Source organism: Coffea eugenioides, chromosome 8 (assembly GCF_003713205.1).
Source record: "Coffea eugenioides isolate CCC68of chromosome 8, Ceug_1.0, whole genome shotgun sequence".
Lineage (NCBI taxonomy): Eukaryota > Viridiplantae > Streptophyta > Magnoliopsida > Gentianales > Rubiaceae > Coffea > Coffea eugenioides.
The window spans coordinates 31,687,744-31,706,531 of NC_040042.1; the positions used below are offsets into that span (position 1 = coordinate 31,687,744).

General features: G+C 34.2%; 3 protein-coding genes across 3 annotated transcripts; 2 read left to right on the forward strand and 1 right to left on the reverse strand.

Moving 5' to 3' along the window:
* Positions 1-601: 601 nt before the first annotated feature.
* On the reverse strand, positions 602-2,412 carry LOC113781329 (UDP-glycosyltransferase 73C3-like). Its single transcript, XM_027327246.1, has one exon. The coding sequence runs from the start codon at positions 2,311-2,313 to the stop codon at positions 844-846; it is 1,470 nt and encodes a 489-aa protein (XP_027183047.1). The 5' UTR covers positions 2,314-2,412; the 3' UTR covers positions 602-843.
* An 8,614-nt stretch (positions 2,413-11,026) lies between these two features.
* LOC113779035 lies at positions 11,027-11,476 on the forward strand. Its single transcript, XM_027324443.1, has one exon. The coding sequence runs from the start codon at positions 11,142-11,144 to the stop codon at positions 11,442-11,444; it is 303 nt and encodes a 100-aa protein (XP_027180244.1). The 5' UTR covers positions 11,027-11,141; the 3' UTR covers positions 11,445-11,476.
* A 6,214-nt stretch (positions 11,477-17,690) lies between these two features.
* LOC113780537 lies at positions 17,691-18,781 on the forward strand. The gene is made up of 3 exons (XM_027326334.1): positions 17,691-18,159; positions 18,229-18,518; positions 18,593-18,781. Exons 1-3 carry the CDS (start codon positions 17,691-17,693, stop codon positions 18,779-18,781), a joined length of 948 nt encoding a protein of 315 aa, XP_027182135.1.
* Positions 18,782-18,788: the final 7 nt, after the last annotated feature.

Genomic DNA, 18,788 nt, shown 5'->3' on the forward strand with positions numbered 1-18,788 from the left:
GCAGTTGAATGGGATTTCAGTTGAATTTTTATTGGTGGTTGATGAGTTCTGAGATTTTAACTTAACTTGTCTTTGTACTGATCTCAGAAGGAATCACCGAATTAGAGAATTTGCCAAATGGGATGCTGACATTATAATGTAAAAAGAAGAGGGTTGAATTACTATGGACGATGAGTTGCAAAAGTTTACCATAGAAGATTAGATTGCCATATTGGTCAAACTCTAATTCAAAATGTTCACTAAGAAACATCCTAGAAGAGGGCCACCTAATCCACTTACTCATCCTCTAAGATTTGCTCCTGCTTCTATCAATTTGGATTTCCACACTTTCCAAGTAATTCAGCAACTGTTTAACATGTTCCAGTCTTTGATCGAGGTTAGACGACTTGATCAGCAAGGTGTTGGATGGAAAATTCTGAACTAGTTTATTTAGTTAAATGGAAGTTTGCGGAGAGAAAAAATGACTAATATTGAGGAGAAGTAAGAAGGAGAACTAAAGCATGGACCGCGATGGTTCATATCTTTTTAAGTATATCAATCAGTACTTGTAGGAAATCGTTTTTTAGTATGGACCGATGGTCCAAAATGGCTTTGCCTGTGAGTCCCTACTGTTGTAAGACAGTTGTTTTTCCCAATCATTTCCACTTTAGTACCTTGTCAACATCCATCTGCACCTGGAAAATTGTCCAAGAAAGAATATAAAGCAACATAGATTGCAAAAATGTAACTAATTGAGAATGGAAAATGAGTGCATGTTCTGCAGCTTGTGTCATTTCTGTGGATCAAAATATGGTTGTTCCAAATTTCATCCCTTGAAATGAGATTGGATTGTTGCTTTGTTCGCTATGCTAGCTGCATAATATCTTGTATTAGCAGTTCAATGTTGAGGTCAGACGATCCCCCTTTTTCCACTGCCATCTTGGCCATCTCCCCTACTTGTTTCGCTCTTTTCCTTCTTTCTTTTCCATCCATTCCCCCGTCCATTACCTTGCTGATGGCCTTGTGGATTTCATGCCTTCTAACACTTACTCCGGACTTCTCTTCCTCTCCCAGGTGCCTTACAGCTTTAGCTCCGACACTGGCTCCAATGTCCAAGATTTGAACCACTAGCCTCTCATTGAAAAACTGCTCAGAAAACAAAGGCCATGTAATCATCGGCACACCAGCAGAAACTGCTTCAAGGGTTGAGTTCCAACCGCAGTGTGTTAAGAATCCGCCAATAGCTGGATGAGATAAGATTAGTACCTGAGGGGCCCACCCTCGTATCAGAAGGCCTCTCCCTTTTGTTCTTTCCTCGAACCCATCTTCTGCAATCCACCTCTCTGTCTCTTCTTTCTTTTCTTCTTTTACAACTAATATAAACGGATGATTGGATTCTTCCAGTCCTAACGCAAGCTCTGTGAACTGCTGAAGAGCGAGGCGGCCGAGACTCCCAAGACATGCATATATTACACTCCCTGGCTGCCTCGAGTCCAGCCATTTCAAGCACAAGTCTTCATCGAAAGAGCCAGCTTCACTTCCTCTCTGAATTTTATACAAGTTTTCCTTGTTGCTCATTGATAAAGGTCCAATGCACCAAACTTTACCCCCCTTCACTTTTCGGAATTCATGTACATATCTTTGTTCCATTTCCTCAAAGCTGTTGACAACCATCCCATATGCTTCTACTTGAGCTGCTTCCACCCGCTCTCGAATACCTTTCAGATCTGCCACGGAGCTGCCCGGATTAAACGCTCCTGGAAGCTGAGCTCTAGTAAATTCAATCTTGTCCGGCATATTAGGCACAACAAAAGGCTGCCCCTCAGAGATGCCCTCGTAAATTCTAGTCATCTGCAAATTATGAATGCACAGTTGAGTAAAACAACTCATGCCGTCGAAAGAAATCCATGGAATCCGGAATCTACGAGCTGTTTGCGCCGTCCAGGCAACATATTTATCACAGATGATGCAGCATGGACTTGGCTTAATTAGCTCTTCAATCATCTTTTCAACTGGCTGCTGCAGCATATCAATTGCATTGAAGAAGTTCCTTACTAAGTCGTAGGACGGTAGATTATCTAGACTCTCACATCCCCGGGGCAATCCAACCTCCTCACATGGAAATGGGACTTGAAGAAGTCGAATGGGGAGTCCGGATGCAGCTACACGATCGATTCCTGCATTGAAACGGCCGGCGTTCTTGACTGTGGTAATGATAGTTGCTGTCACACCATGCCCTGCCAACACTTTGGCCATGTCAATCATGGGAATTATGTGTCCTGGTGACAACAGAGGTATCAACACCAAGTTCAACTGTTCCCTCTCTGAAGGCATTTTGTCTTTCAATACTTTCCTTGAGTGATTCGTGAAGAATCAGAAAATCAATACTTAAATGCTGTTCTTGTTTACGCTACAATATCTAGGGAAAGTCATTCAAGGATGTGTCTCGCATTTTGTTAAATAAATTTCTTGTCCTTTACTTTTAAATTATTAATTTTACATTTTTTATAAATTTAAATTAATAAAATTTGATCCCACCATAAGTTTTTGATCACTTCTAGACGTGAAATCACTATATCACCCACGTGCAATCATTTTTTATATACAAAAGGGTCAGATCTTACTTTTTAGTAGCAAAAATGAATATGGATCGAATCAAATTTCACCTTTTTAAGGAAAAAATGAATATAGTTCACATTAGATCTTACGTTTTAGGGGAAAAAATGAATATGAATTGAATTATTTATTTAACTATAAATGAGATTTAGTCTTTTTGCCTCTAAAAAAAATTAATCATGTATAGATCAGGTGATGGTTTCAAGGGAAAAAGTGGTTAAAAATCTAAGTTGGGACTAAATTTTGCTGATTTAATTTTATAAAATAAAAAAATTTATTTTACGAAATATGATGGATATTTTTAACGATTTCTTCCAACATCTATTCATGCACGGCACTGGATCAGGATTTAAATCATTTCTTACTGTTATCACATTGACATACGTAAGTGCTGACCTTAGTTCTGATAAAGAGGGCCATTATTGGCATGTGCGTTGTGCAGTTAGTTGTCATTATTGTGTTGACTTTTTGTGGGAAATGCAGAATTACAAGAACGTGAATGCTTTCGTTTCCCATGAAAATGTCTTTCTCATCTTGCATGAAGAATTATAACTTTACACGTCTCTTTTCTCAGGAAATGACGAAACCGCAGGCTATATTGCCACACAAAGGCCATTGCTTCAATGATTTTATATGTTTGTACGTGAGAAATGACAAATCCAGTGGATAAGGGAGCATAAGATGAAAAAAAAAATGAGAGATTTTGAATTCAAGAACTCGTTCATTTATATTTTAAAAAAATAGAAAAAGACAATTCAGGCACTTCAACACCACATGCAAACAATCTTTTGATTTTGTTTTCGAATGTAATCAGTAATCCCTATGATTTATTCCAAATGTGGATATGAAATTAATTGACAGTTTGCCTTAAGCTTCTATTTCGATCAAACATGGATTTCACTATTTGCAAATTTTAAAAAGTTTTAGATTTCTATTTTCAATTCAATCCAATTGGGCATATGTCAACTTGGTCCTATACGAGAAACCTTTCATTCAACACACAATAGAATTGCCATGTGAAAAAAAAAAGCAGCTGAAAACGATTAATTCCTATTTTCTTGGTACTAATTGCACACAGGTAAATTTACAGTAGTGTAATCAAGCAAGCTAGTAAGGATTATACAAAGTACAATTTCTAAAAGGGAGCTGATGTTGGTACTCCCAAGTTTGTTAACAGCACACCCTTAACTTTTTTTAATCATATGAAAAAACAAAGATATTAGCTCCAATTAGGAAAACAGGAGAAAATGGAGCGGAGGTGCAATTAAAGAAGATACTGGGGGATTGCACGTCTCATGTGCTTAAATCTCATAAAAATATAGAAGAAAAAAAATTAAATCAAGCAATTAATTGTAGTAATTGGTTAATGAATCTCTTAAGGAGGAAAAATAGAAAAAAAAAAAACACTCGGACATTGAAATAGAACTCCAGTAAAATTAGTGTATTCAACAATTAGTAAGCATAGAAATCTTAATGCAAGAGATAGGAAAAAAATTTGCATGAGAGGACGGAGAAGGAGATTTTTTTTTTTTTTTTTATCGATTGTAATTTGTAGCTCAGTAGTTATGTGATATTAGCGATTAAAGTTTAAGTGATAAACACGGTTTGTTTGGATAGGGTATTATTTGAAATATTATTTGGAATAATTACTGTAGCACTTTTTGTGATGTGATATATGTGAGATAAAAAGGTGGTTGGGAAAATAGAAAGGTGGGTTAAAAAATGTGTCTATGATACAAGCGAAATATTATTTGGGATAATTTCACTATCCAATTCAAGTGTGATGCTAGTGATTGAGTTGAAGTGATAAACATTGGTGAAGAGTTACTTAAAATGGTAGAAAAAGAATTTTGAAAAATAACAACTGATTAATTATGCCAGACCATCTGCCCCCGTTTTATTATGGTAAAATGATGAATTTTATATTTTCGTCAAATCATCATCAAGCACGGACAAGAATTATGTCATCTATATCTTTTACAGGCAACCAAGATTGAGGTGGAGTTGAATTTTTATAAAAACTGAAAAGTTAAGTTTCGTGGCTCGGGCCCATAACACTGAAATGGGTCCCATTTGGTAATTGGGATTTGGGAGTCGGGGGAGCGATCTAATTGGTACCAAATTGGATTTGGAAGTTGGGGAAGTGATCTGATTGGCTGCTTAATCTATTCTATATTGCTGTCCTAGGTGACATTTTTTTTTAATAAACTCTTCCACCAGTGCTTGCATCCTTTCATCTTAATTGTCAAGTTCAGAATTTAAATTTTTGAATATAAGATAACTTTAAAAGCTATTCTTTATCAATTATCAAATTTAAAATTTGAATTTCGAACTTGAGAGTACAAAAAACTCTAGAAGTTCTCGACTCAACACAGTTACAGAGAGTTTAATTTCACTAATGCAGATGAATATCAGAAGTGAGAAGACTCTATTTGAGTTTCACAGTTGGTGAAGGATAGCTTTTACTGAAGACTCCATCAGCTGTTTTGCAATGTCTATTTTTTTTCTTATTCAATTCTTTGATTGGAATAAAAATACGAGTTAATTTTATATATACTAACAGTATATACATTATTATGATTGAATGTATGATATATATATATATATATAATTTAAATTTCAAATTTAAGTTCAAATTATGTATCGTATATCTAATGATATAGAAAATTAATCGTAAAACTAATTGCTGGGAAAGTTGAAAGAAGCAGGAAAATCTACGTGGATGCATGTATTCGGCCTGGATTTGTATCTACTTCTAGAAGATTACAACTGGATTTGAGGGTTGGGTGGGCGGGCCAATGGACTTCATTCACTACCATTGGCTTTTGCTTTCAGTGTTCACTTCATTGGCTTCATATCCCGACAAATAAGAGTTATCTAACATGGATTCGGATTCGGGACCTCAATAATGGAGTCGGCGACAAATTAGTTATGAAACTTATTAATCCCATCAAATAAGAGTTATCTAGCCTGGATTCAGGAACTCCTAAGTTCTTGTCAGGTAGCACCAAATGACCTCACTGTGGTCATACAAAGCAATTGGAGTACAAGTTGGAAGCAAAAACCTCAACTGGTGGGGACTAGAAACCTTGACGAACTTATCGGTCAGAGAATACTTACGAACAAAAAGTAGCTACAAATTCTTGGCTGTTATTGTCTCAAAATTTACCTACTATTATAGCAACTCTGTATTGAGAAATAAATAATGAATATTGACCTGTTATTGTTTTTTTTTTTTTATGTGTATTCATCTCAAGTCTACAAATACTTCTTCTTCTTCTCCTTCTTCTATTGAAAAATTGCAGCTAGATGAGTTTCACCTTTTTTTTTTTCTCCATGCTCCTAACGACGCAATAATGTATATTCTCATCTCATATAAGCATTTACTTTCTTGGGTATTGAAGTATTTTGCAAATTTTGACAGTTTATAAGGAAGGATCTTCGGTTTTAACAAAGACAATATATTGGAGAGCAATTTTTCTTGGGCACTTCTACCTTACGGGGGAAGGTTCTAATATTTATATATTTTTTTTGCACCAAAGTCTTGTCGAAATTTATCTGATACAAGTAGGAATAGCAAAACCATTGTTGGAGTTGAGGGATGAAAGCAGTAGTCCGATCACAGCCGGCTTTTCTATTTCCTGTCAAGTGAGGAGAAAAATACAAATGGTTCACCAAATTTTGTAGAGCAATTTTCCGCGGTAAATCAATTAAACCATTTTCTCAGAAAGGAAAAGATGGATGGATGGTTTGGCAGATTAATAATTTCTTGATCCGTTTGCTACTGAGAAAGAAAGCTTGGATGGTTCAATTCCATTACTGCCATATTTTTCACAAGAATTAGATTGCACGAGTAAAAAGTAAAAGGTAGAAAAACACAGATAATATAGATCCGTGCACTGGTGCAAAGCATCGGTTTATAAACTAGTTTCAATAGGAATCGAAATTCTGATAGTTGCGTTGGGACACAAACTAGGGATAATTTCAGCTAGTAACCCTTGAAATTTTTAATATTATATTTATTTCCCTTAATTTTATAAAATGACCATAACAACCTTAACATATCAACATTTTTCATGAAATTAAATAATCTGCTCCTAATCTTGCGTATATAAATGCATTTCACACAATTAGACATTAAAAGAAAACAAAAATAAAGTTCGCTCATGGAATAAGCCTATGTTATAAACACAATTTTAAACATATTACAAATTTATTTTAATTTTTTTTGGAGGATCAAGAAATAAATAGAAGAAGATGCGAGATGAATGTTTAAGAAGGACAGGACTAGCATTGATACTCCAACATTTAAGAGATAGGGTATTATATTAATCCAATTGGTGAATTTTTTTTGAATTTAATAGTGCTGATTTTTTTGTCGTTTAGTTTGAGGTTTTAGAAAATAGGTACTGATAGTGGAGGTGGTCATGGAGATAATGATACTAATTAGGGATGTGGAAATATGGAAGGTTTAGAATAGCAGAGATGAGGGTTAAAAATGGTTTTGTGATGTTGAATATATTCCACATTTTTTAAAGAATTTTAACAGAAAGTAAAATGAATTTCACAATTTCATGAGGGCATTTTAGGTTATTCATTCAAAATTTTGACCTGAACAAATTTTGTTACCAAAATGATAATTTAAAGGGAGGTAATTTTTGAAATCTCAAGGGAACTAGGTGTAATTGTCAAAAACCTCAAGGGAGGTTTATGAAATTATCCCTACAAACTAAATCGGAATCTGATAGTTGCTAGGATCAGAATTTGGGACTTTGTAGTAGGGGTGTCCACGGTTTAAGTTTGGACTGGAACTAGCCTGATAATTTTTTAAACTAGAATCGGAATCGAATTTTGGAAATTAGAACCATAACCATAGCCGTGACTAAAGGTTTAGGTTTAGGTTCAGGTTCACCAATATTTTGAATAAGAACTGGAATTGATAGTTTAGGATCCATTCAAACCATCCAAAAATATGTTTGCTATTTAAACTTATTTGGCCAGTTTAGAATTTAATATCAATATGTCAGCACCTAATACCAGCAACTCCAAGCCCAACCCAACAATCTATTGTTCTATCTATTAGTAAGTCTGTACCTTATAACTAGTCTAACTTTAAGACTAAAATAATCTAATCAACAATGAAATATTTTTCATAAAATTTGTATGATTTTCTCTTTTTCCTTGCACATGATAGTATAATAAATCTTTTTTTTTTTTTTTTACATTCATTGTCATATTTTCTTAGAATTAATTTTATAATAACAAGTATTTAAACATAATTAAAAGAACTGGAACCGTAATTAGAAGAAATTAGAACCGTAACTAAAATAAAATTGGAATTGAAATCGGACCGGAACTGGAAGTTCAAAAATCATAACTATAACCATCTGTATAAGGGCCCGTTTAGCTTCCACCTTTTAGAAGAACTAAAATCATCGGATTTTAAACCGAAACCAAGGGTTCTGGAACTGTCATCATTCCTGCTCTGTAGTATTTAAGTCCATCACAACAAAATCTTTTGCTGCTACTAGTTATATAGAATTTTTGCCCCTTTTTGCTAGTTTAAGATCTCCTAGTCACAAATTAGATTACAAAGATATGTCAATTTCCAGCCTCCTCTCGAGGATTTGCTAGAGGATGTGCTTGCGAGATTGCCTGTGCTGTGACTGCAGTCTCCATTACAATTCAAGTGCATATCAAAATCATGGTTTGACCTAAGTAGGCCTGTTAATTGGGCCATCTGAGCAGGGCTTTAATAAATTCATATTCAACTCATATAGTTAGTATTACTTCAGGTTTCAACCTATGAGTTTCAGGTTGATAAATGTGAAGTTCATACTTGACTTACAAAATATTCGAGTTACGAGACTAATTTGGATTTAGTTAAAACTCACTTATGGCTGTTTAATTTCCTTAACATAATTATTATAACTATTAAGTTTTAAAGTTAATTTAATATCCACATGACTACAACATTAAAACTATACATGAACCAATAAAAATTCATTAAAAAGTACACCAATATTTTTTTAACAATAATATATCCAATTACTTCAAAATACATGAAAAATAGAAATAAAACATGATTAATAGTCAATACGCCTTCAAATGCTCTCAATTTGCTCGTACTAAGATTTGTCCACTCCCTTTGTTCACAATGACCAAGATTTGAACAAAAAAATACTTTTATCAAATCCAAATAGAAGGAAACAAATTGATTTGTCTCATAAGTATAATAAGAATCTATAAGAAAGAAGAAAATAGAGCAAGAAATGATGGTAGCCAGTTCAAGTAGAGTTTAAACTAGTGGAGTATACAAAATGCATGCTTTGTCATTGAAATTATCCATGTATGCTTAATCAAAATATAAGCAGTCATTACAAAAAAAAAAAAAAAAAACAATGAGTCAGAGTTTCGCCCCCTCAACTTAAAATTTCAGGTTGCGTCCTTGCACATATCCTCAAGTTTCTCCAGGCATCACCAGGGGAATTGGTACCATAGATTAAACTATAATGTACTATAAAGATCCGCTAAAAATATTAAAAAAAAAGTCACCATTAGATTGTGACTTACAATTTCAAAAAAAGTTTTTAACTAAAACAAGAAGTAAATTAAGTATTAAAAAGGATGGTTGAAATATAGAAAAGAGTAGATTGTTCAAAGATAACTCTTAGTCTTAATCAGGGGCGGGATGGTTTGGGTGGTATGGGAGACAGAGTATAAGTGGGAGATTCCGAATTCGAAACCTCTCACTTTCACTAAAAAAAAGTTTAAGAAAAAACTCTTAGGTTCCGTTTGATAAAACTGAATCTGAATTCTGAAATCTGAATACTGAAACAATTAATTTGCTGAATTTTAAGCATTGAAAAGAAATATATGAATGTCTGAATTTTAATGCTAAACTTATTTATACTATTTGATAAATATTTATAACTGAATGCTTAATAAGTTTAATTTGATAATTTTGCCCTTATATCTTTTCATTCAAAAAAGAAATAAAACCTATGATTTAATTAGCTTAAAATTGTTAGGTATGAAAATGACAATATTTTCTTTTAAATCAAATTAATATAAAAAGATGAAATATATTATATGAAGAGTATGGAGAAGATGTGAAAGTCATTAAAAGGGAGAAAAGAAAAACACAAAACCCTTAAATAGAGAATATCAGGTTGTTTAATTAGATAAGAATTTTGAACATAATTAACAAACAAGGGTATATTTGATAGATAAGATAAGGCAGTTGAAATAATTCTATTGATTCTTATCTGAATTAAGCATCTAGTTAGGATTCTTGTGTTGAAAAAAATACACACAAGTACAGCATTGCTTAACAAGTTCAGCAGATGGATTTTTATTTATCGAACATTCAAAACATCTGAATGTCTGAAAAAATTCAGTTTCAGCACTTTTTTATGTTATCAAACATAGCCTTAGTTTTAATCTGAATAGAAGTATTTATACTAGTGCTTAGAGTACACCCAATGTGTGTGCACATTAGAAATAATTTTTAATTTTTATGAATATATTAATTTTATTTTTACAAAATTAAATTTTATATAAATTTGTCATCGAAAAATTGCAGTTTATTAGTAATTTTTTCTTTAATCCAATTATAGCTAATTTGGTAGTTACAATATTTAAGGGAGTTATGAGAGATTATATTAGCAATGTGATTAGGTAGTTAGGATAAAAATCAAAATTTTAAGGAAAAAATTGGAAGTTCAAAAATGACACAAAATATGTATCCCAATTGCTACCTCCCTCCCTTTATTATTGTATAGATATCAAAAAACAGAATACATGATTTTGGTGGGCAATGGTCGGAAGGACAAGAAGGTTAATATACAAAGGTAAAAAAAAAAAAAAAGAATCAAAGGATAAAAGAAGTATTTGCTAGAAGGTTGCTGATGTATTTGTGTATTAGAGTAATTCCGTATTAACTTGCCATGACAAAAAATAGACAGAATAACCGTTTTAAAAGAAAATAAATTATAGAAATACTAACATAGTTTGAGCTGGTCCTGTCAAATTGAGTTGAGAACAAGAAAAAAACTAGATTTCAGCAAAAACCTAAAATTATGAGAGGATGTTTAGCCAAATCTCAAGATGAACAAATAAAACCAACCTTTAATACAACAAAACAAAAAATCATTTAATGGAACATAAAATATTATGGTGGTGGGTCCAGTCGGTTAAACTTTCAAGGAAAACACCTAAATTTCCTCAAATACGACAGATGTCCACAAAAGCCAATGAATCAGCATGTACAAGCCACGTTTGTTAAACATGTCAACACAAAATCCTCTCTAAATTGACACATGTCCAACTCGAATCTCATCATCCCAAAAACCGTCAATAGTCAAAAAGAACGTGGCAGAACCCCCAGCCCCCCACCCCTCCCAAAAAAAAAAAACCCTCCCTCCTTCCCCAATGACACAAGGTCACACACTACAAGTTATAGACCATATAATCAAATCCCAACTTCAGATTTTACAAAATTCCCAACTTTGTAAAAACAAGAAGAATAAAAAAGAGGTTCAAAAATGGCAGGAGGTGAAGATTGGAGGAACAATGCAGACACCCACAAAATGAGCCCGGAAGATGTGAGAAAAGCAGGAGTAGACAACTCAAAAAGGCCACCAGGCCATAGCCCTGGTGGTGTTTTGCATCAAAGGAGAAATTTGCCGTATAGTCCTACTACTATGGCTCTTATTGGCTTTGCTATTGCTGGTTCTATCTTTTACTTCACTTTGTATGCTAAGAAAAAGGCTGAAGCAAGTGCTAGGGATGTTGCTAGGGTCAGTACTAATACTGCTGACCCTCATGATACTCGTCCACGCAAATAGAGACAATTTCTCTGTTGTAATAGGTTTGTAGAATCTTTTGTAGAACTACATACGTTTTTTTTTCAATTATATGTTTGTAGTACTACATATGTTTTGTTTGAATCATATATAGTTGTTTGCTTTTGTTTTGAATTGAGTCTTAGTTCGTTATAGGATCTAACAATGAGAGAAGTAATTTATAGCTGAATAAAATTTGTTGCACACTTCTGCCCAAGTTGATCAGTCTTGGAGAATGCAAGGTAATTAACAAGCATACGACCACTAGACCTATAACAAGTCAATCGAGAATTTGGCACAGCGATGGAGATGAAAATTTTGGACCAAAATCTGTTGTTATTGTTATAGGTTTGTAGAATCTTTTGCAATACTAGCTACATGTTTTGTTTGAATTATATATAGCCGTTTGCTATTTGTTTTTTTTAAAGTGAATCTTGATTTGTAACAGGAACAAAATTGAGAGAAGTAATTCATAACTGAATTAAATTTGTTGCACACTTCTATCCAAATTGGTTCTTGGGGAGAATGGTAATTAACAAACACATACAACAATTAAACCTTTAAAAAGTCAACAATAATTTGGCACATCTGTGCAGATGAAAATTTTGAATCAAAATTTTTGGACCAAAATCTGTTATTGTCATAGGTTCGTAGAATCTTTTGTAATAGGGTAAATTACATTTTACCCCTGTGGTTTAGCGTTTTTTTATATAATCCCTATGATTTCAAAAACTATACATAACCCGCTCATGGTGTGGATTAAAGTATTAAAGTGACGAAAATAGTTATTCATAACGGAACTTCTAAAAATATCAAAATTATCCTTATAAATACATAACACACTAACCTTGTATGATTTTTATGTTTTACTATATAACCCTCTTATAGTTTAATATTTTATCATATAATCTCTTTATAGTTTTCAAAATATACACATAACCCCCCTTGGTTAATAAATAATTTTCAATTTTACATAAGGGTATTTTTTATATTTTAGGTGACTCCGTTATGAATGATCATTTCCATCACTTTGACACTTTAATCCAAACTATGAGGGGGTTATGTATAATTTTTGAAACCATAGGGGGGTTATGTAAAAAAAATACTAAATTACAGGGGTAAAGTGGAATTTGCCCTTTGTAATACTAGCTACATCTTTTGTTTGAATAATATATAGTTGTTTGTTTTTTTTTTTTAAGTGAATCTTGATTCGTAATGGCAAAAAAAATTGAGAGCAGGAATTTAATATCTAAATTAAATTTGTTGCACACTTCTATCGAAATTAGTTTTGGGGAGAAAGGTAATTAACAAACTCATACAACAACTAAACATTTAAAAAGTCAATCAAGACTTGGTCACAACTATATGGAGATGCAAAATTTGGACCAATTAAAATCTTTCAGAATTGGTAAATTTTCTTAGTGTTTACACAAAGTTCAATGATGAGGAGTGGTAACCTTCTTGATATCATCCATCGCATCAACCAAAATGGCCCAAACTAACATTGGATAAACATTTTTTTTTTGTACAGTGCAATCATTAGTTCAGGAGAGAAACCTTTGTAGTTTAATTCCTGATTTTTGTGACAAAATGGTTCCACGATAACAGCAAATTGAGCTGCAATGGGACGTGTGTACGTAAATTGGCTAGAAATCTTTACCCGAAAAAGAAAGAAAGAATGAAATTACCCAGTTATAGAAGATTTGAGAAAATTATCATTCAGTCCTTCATCTTTTAGGTGTTGCTGATGTGGTCCGAGATTTATCATCGCGCATCAATATGATCCCTTGTCTTCATAATTCACTATTGTACCGGATAATTGAGGGAAATTAAAAGAAGAAGCCATCGAAGCTGCACATGCATCATTAAAACAATACATCGGTGAACAATTTCGATTTTTTGAGGTTTTAGTCAGTATAACTCCCTGAATTAAATTTTAAAAACTTGACCAAGGTAGCCATTTACTGAAAATTGAAGGTAAACATTTAATGAAAGTTAATGGTTATGACTATAGGATTAGAAAATATATTAATTCAAATAATCCTGATTTTTTAAAACTTCTAAACCTCAACCAATTTACAAAAGAGAAAGTAGTTTATATTGAATGTTTACAATATTTTGTTTAGTATATTGCATATCCTTTTCAAAATTTGGCTCATTTTAAGTTCTACATGTAGTATATTCTTTTTTCATTCTCCAACTATATTTAAATAGTTAATCAAAAAAATAGTTTATCAATTTAAATGAATATTTGGATTTTTAAATTTTATGTTGCAGTATTTAATTGTACTACTGAATGCAAAATGACCGGTGCATAGGAACTAGTTCTCTTAATAAAAGCAGATCCTTATGGTCATTAACCAGCAACTACAAAAGAAAAGATTGTATCGAAGTTAACTAATTCTAACAAACTTGTTTCAAGGGGAAAACAAAAAAGAAAAAAAGAGAAACCATTGCATTAATAAATCCTATCTTGGCCCAAAAAACAAAAAAAAAAAACATGCAAATGCGTTCATAATTAATCATTCAAGACAAATTAATTGTAATAAAAAATGGCATCACAATAGCATAACTAACCACCCAATATCCTTAGGACACATGTCCTTACAATCTTTCTGTGTTCTTTGTGAATGATAGTGTCTAATTTTGGCTCCAAAAATCCAGTCATTCACAGTTATACAGCCAATTATAGCTCGGAAAACTCACTACTTCTCTGTTGCTTGTGGCCGTGTTAAGCTAAACCATCACCATCCAAAAATTCCAGATTTCTATTGCCAATTGAAGATCTATGATGTGCAGTTATAGCATTATCTGAGAAGGAACTTAGGCACTTGAAATAACGGAAAAGATCAACCATAAGCAAATTGGACAACCCACAAACAATCTACAGAACGTTAACTATCATTAGTCAATTATTACTCTTCCCATTATCTCCAGCTGAGTCCGGATCAATGCACAACTCCCTAACGTTCATCCAATTCCAAAACCAACAACCAAACTTTAACAACATTTCAACATGCAACAGAGCAGAATCGATCACAGTAAAGAAATCAACGTTTGTACACACACACATATATATATATATGGATGACAAACATAAAAGTTAAGCTTTTTCTTATAAAGACCAAGAAAAATTGAATCTTGAAGATTGATATCAGATTATCATATGAAGCCCTTAAAACCAAAGATCATAATCAAGATTTTCTTTTTTATTTTCACCTTAATGAAATCAACATCTGTGCACATTTGTTATGGATTAAAAGCACAAAATTCTTCTTTATATTCACCATAAAGAAATCAACATCTATACGCATATTTCGACGGACTAAAAGCAAGAATTTTAGATCTTTCCGATAAAAATTGATTCTTGAAAAATTTCAGAGCTCCTTAATAACCCGAAGCGTAACAAGCAAAGGTTGCAATCAGACGCGCCTGAATGGAGTTATCCTTTAAGTGTAACGTAGCAGCAACTTTGTCCTTGGCTTCTCCCAAGAATATTAACCATCCCCTTCGCCTCACATGATTGATCAATTTTCTCACAGGGGATGAATCAGAGAAAGTGTTACTGATCAGGTGGGCCAGGCCTTCTGTGCAGCCGCAATGAGGCCTGGGTTTTGAAGACGTTCTGGCAAGTACCGCACTTATTCTTGAGGTACCTGGTGTGAATGCGTTTATTGTGATCTTTGAGGCCATTTTCAGTATGCTTCTTTTCAGAACAGAGAAGGCAGTAGCCAACCTCAAAATCAGGGTGTTTCTTGGGTGTTGGTGCATGTAGTTCATGATTGGGTTAGAGGTTTTGTTTAGCAGAATAATATATGAGAAATGGTTTGTAAAGAGGGCATAATTTCTAATTTTTATCTTCATGTCCAGTTTGCCAAAGTTTATCAAAACGGCCTATTACATCCTATTTTCCAAGAATATTATTGCTTATCAAAATTTTCATAAAAATTTGGACAAATCAATTTTTAGCCATTGTGGCTTCGCATTATATTACACAATTCCATTAGGGTTCAAAAATGTTCCCTTATAGTTTTATGTAATGTGATTAGAGTCTCGTAGTGTCTAATTATTAAGGCTGAGACTTCAGAAATTAAATGATCTGGATTCAAATCAACTCCGTCCCCCCTTGTTTAGATCCCACTCTTAGAACCTCATAGTGATCAGTATTAGACAACGATATAATTGGAATTTTTAACTAAAGCTGCTACTTGAGGGATTTCCATCAATTTTAAATTTGTGTACAAAATGGTAGGGAGTTAAGTAGATATTTTTTAAACTATAAAAGGATTATGTGATAAATAAAAGGGCAAAAAACCACGGTAGTTCTCTAACTTTCAACTTTGCGCACTTTTAGTCCTCCAACTAATAATTGCGCAAATGTAGTTCTCGAATTAAAAAAATTGTATCTTTATAGTCCATCCGTCCAATTTGGACGTTAAGTTGGACGGGAGAGACATCACGGACTACTCTCATAACATTTGTTGGGGGCAATCTCGTACAAAAAATAACAAAGTCCCTCGAAAACAACAAAGTCCCCTTGAAAACAACAAAGTCCCTCCAAAAGGGGCAAAGTTCGGACTGTTAGTGGAACTCCTTCTTCTCCAATTAACCCTAAATTATGCCTTCCAGTGACGAGATTTGCAGCAGAGAAAAAGACGAGAAGGGTTTGAAGTCTGCCCAGAGGAATGGTGGAATGGAAAATTAGGAAAAGGGGCGTCTACTTCGACCCCCAGTTAGTATACGGTATGTGCACTTAAACTGTACAAAGTTCTGCAAAAATGAGCAACAATTGATGGTTATTTGTGTTATAGTGATTGCTAAGTACATAGGAAGTTTTATTTTGGTTGTGGGATTGAATGTGAGGGTGTTTTGTCTCAAATATGGGAGGAAAGTGGTCCCATATTTGGGTTCACTGTCTCTGTCTATAAATAAGCACCAGTGGTCCTGAAGCATATTTTTTAAATTACTGGGCCATGACTACTTTGTCTTGTTGAGCTAGCCAAATTATTTAATTTCTGATGTTGATTAGTTTAGTATATATTAGTACCTATTGACCTAGGTTTGGGATTAAGGTCTTTTATATACAAAATTAAAGAGTTAATTAATTAGTTACCAAATTAACTCGTAATTGTTAATGTAGATGCAGGATCTGAATGGTTTACTATAAGAATGCATCACGGGGGAAAGATTCATTGGGGAAGTTACATAAGTTATGTTGGTGGTGATGTGGACGAAGTAGACTTATGTGATTGTGAACGGATGTCAATTCATGAACTGAATCAAATGGTAGAGAAGCTAGGTCATGATCAGGAAACCATAATGTATTACTATCTTGAACCAATTGAAGATCTTAACAGTGGGTTAAGGGAATTGTGTACAGATGCTGATGTAAACAAATTTTGTACCTTGGCTTATGAATATAAAGTGATGGAGGTTTACTGTAACCACTTAACAATTGAAGAAATTGATCAAGTTTTGATGGAGGCTGCAGGTAGGGGTAATTCAGTAGAGCAGAAAAAATGTGGTGTGGTAATCGAAGAACTAGATGATGAAGGTAGGGTAGTTGTGGAACCTTGTTTACAAATGGTACCTAGTAGAGGTGGGGCATCACAGTCAACTTGGCAAACTGTTGACAATGAAACTGGGCAGACTTCAGCAGAACCATTAAGGGACAATGGACCAACTGCTGAAAATCCAAGGAATGAACAGGGCACTACACATGAGGGGCTTGGAACTACACATGAGGGCACTACACATGAGGGGCCTGGAACTACACATGGGGGCACTACACATGATGGTGAAGTTGCATCTGAATCAGATGCTGAAGTAGAGAGGTTTCGTTGGGATAATGATTATTGTGGAGATGAACAGCTTCTTTATAACCTCATTAGAGAAGGAGACAGGCAGCAACTGGATACAAGAGGTGAACAACAGCATGATATATCTGAGAGGTCTTCGCAGGCTAGAAACCAGCATCAACAGTCTAAAAACCAAATAAGAGCTGAGCAACAACCCCAACAGCCCTCAGTTCAGCAGAAAACCAACAATCAGCAACCACAACAGCCAAAAAAGGGAAAGAAACAAGTGAGGAGAAGAAAAGAGAAACATGTAGATGAAGGTCCTTAGAGGCAGACAAATGCATTGGATGAAAACTATGTACCGTATCACTTAAGCAGTGATTACAGTTCATCAGAAGAAGATGAGAACCAGTTCGAAGGCAGATACAAGAGATTTGTATGGGATAAATTCATGATAGACCCCAAGTTTGAATTGGGGATGAAATTTGAGTCAAGGCAACAATTCAAGGCAGCAGTGACCGAATATGGTATCAAAAAAGGTAAATCAGTCTGGACATGTAAAAATGATACCAAAAGGATGAAGGCTGTTTGTAGAGACCCGTGTCCTTGGTTTGTCTTTGCATCAATTGAGAGAGCACTTGGTACATCAGATTTGGTGGTAAATACAATGCATGATGTGCATGAGAATTGCAATCACGCTTGGAAGAATAAAAACATGACTTCTACATGGCTATCCAATAGGTATATGGAGAGAATCAGGTCTAACACAAAGATGCCTGTTAGGGAGCTTAGGCAAACTGTTCATGAGGATTATGAGGTTGAGATTTCTAAATGGGTGGCTAGAAAACCAAGAGCCAAGGTTATACAGCTTATTAAGAGGTTTGCAGAGGCACAATACAAGAAGATTTGGGAATATTACAGTGAGATAAAGAAGACACATTAGGGAAGTACTATGGAGGTTATGTTTACCCCATTCAAACTGCCTACAGGTAATCCAAGATTCATGCGACTATACTGCTGCCTTGGGCCACTTAAGAAAGGCTTTAAGGATAGTTGTAGGGCTATTATAGGCTTAGATGGATGCCATCTGAAAGGCACTTATCCAGGACAATTACTTACTGTTCTTGGAGTGGACCCTAACAATGGTTATTGGCCAATTGTGTGGGCAGTTGTGGAGAAAGAAGCCACGGAACAATGGACATGGTTTCTAAAGTTGTTGAGTGAGGATTTGGATATACAAAACCAATGCCACTACACTTTTATCTCTGACCAACAAAAGGTTATGCACTATATCATTGTAATCTGGTTTCTAACATCTAGATGAAGGTGTTTACTTTTCTATTTATATTGCAGGGACTGGACAGAGCATTAGCTGAGGTGCTTCCAAACTGTGAGCACCGATATTGTGTGCAGCATTTATATAGAAATTTTAAGAAAAAGCATCCAGGAGAGGCGTTGAAGGAGAGATTTTGGAATATTGTATGTTGTACTACACCTGAGCACTTCAATAACGCAATGTCAAACTTGGAGACGTATGACTAGGAAGCAC

What these genes read in the sequence shown, in the direction of transcription:
- LOC113781329 (XM_027327246.1), bottom strand. Translation starts at nt 2,313, where the DNA reads ATGCCTTCAGAGAGGGAACAGTTGAACTTGGTGTTGATACCTCTGTTG.
- LOC113779035 (XM_027324443.1), top strand. Translation starts at nt 11,142, where the DNA reads ATGGCAGGAGGTGAAGATTGGAGGAACAATGCAGACACCCACAAAATG.
- LOC113780537 (XM_027326334.1), top strand. Translation starts at nt 17,691, where the DNA reads ATGATAGACCCCAAGTTTGAATTGGGGATGAAATTTGAGTCAAGGCAA. An exon ending in GAAGATTTGGGAATATTACA is followed by an intron (nt 18,160 to 18,228) that starts GTGAGATAAAGA and finishes AACTGCCTACAG; the next exon opens with GTAATCCAAGATTCATGCGA. An exon ending in TTATCTCTGACCAACAAAAG is followed by an intron (nt 18,519 to 18,592) that starts GTTATGCACTAT and finishes TTTATATTGCAG; the next exon opens with GGACTGGACAGAGCATTAGC.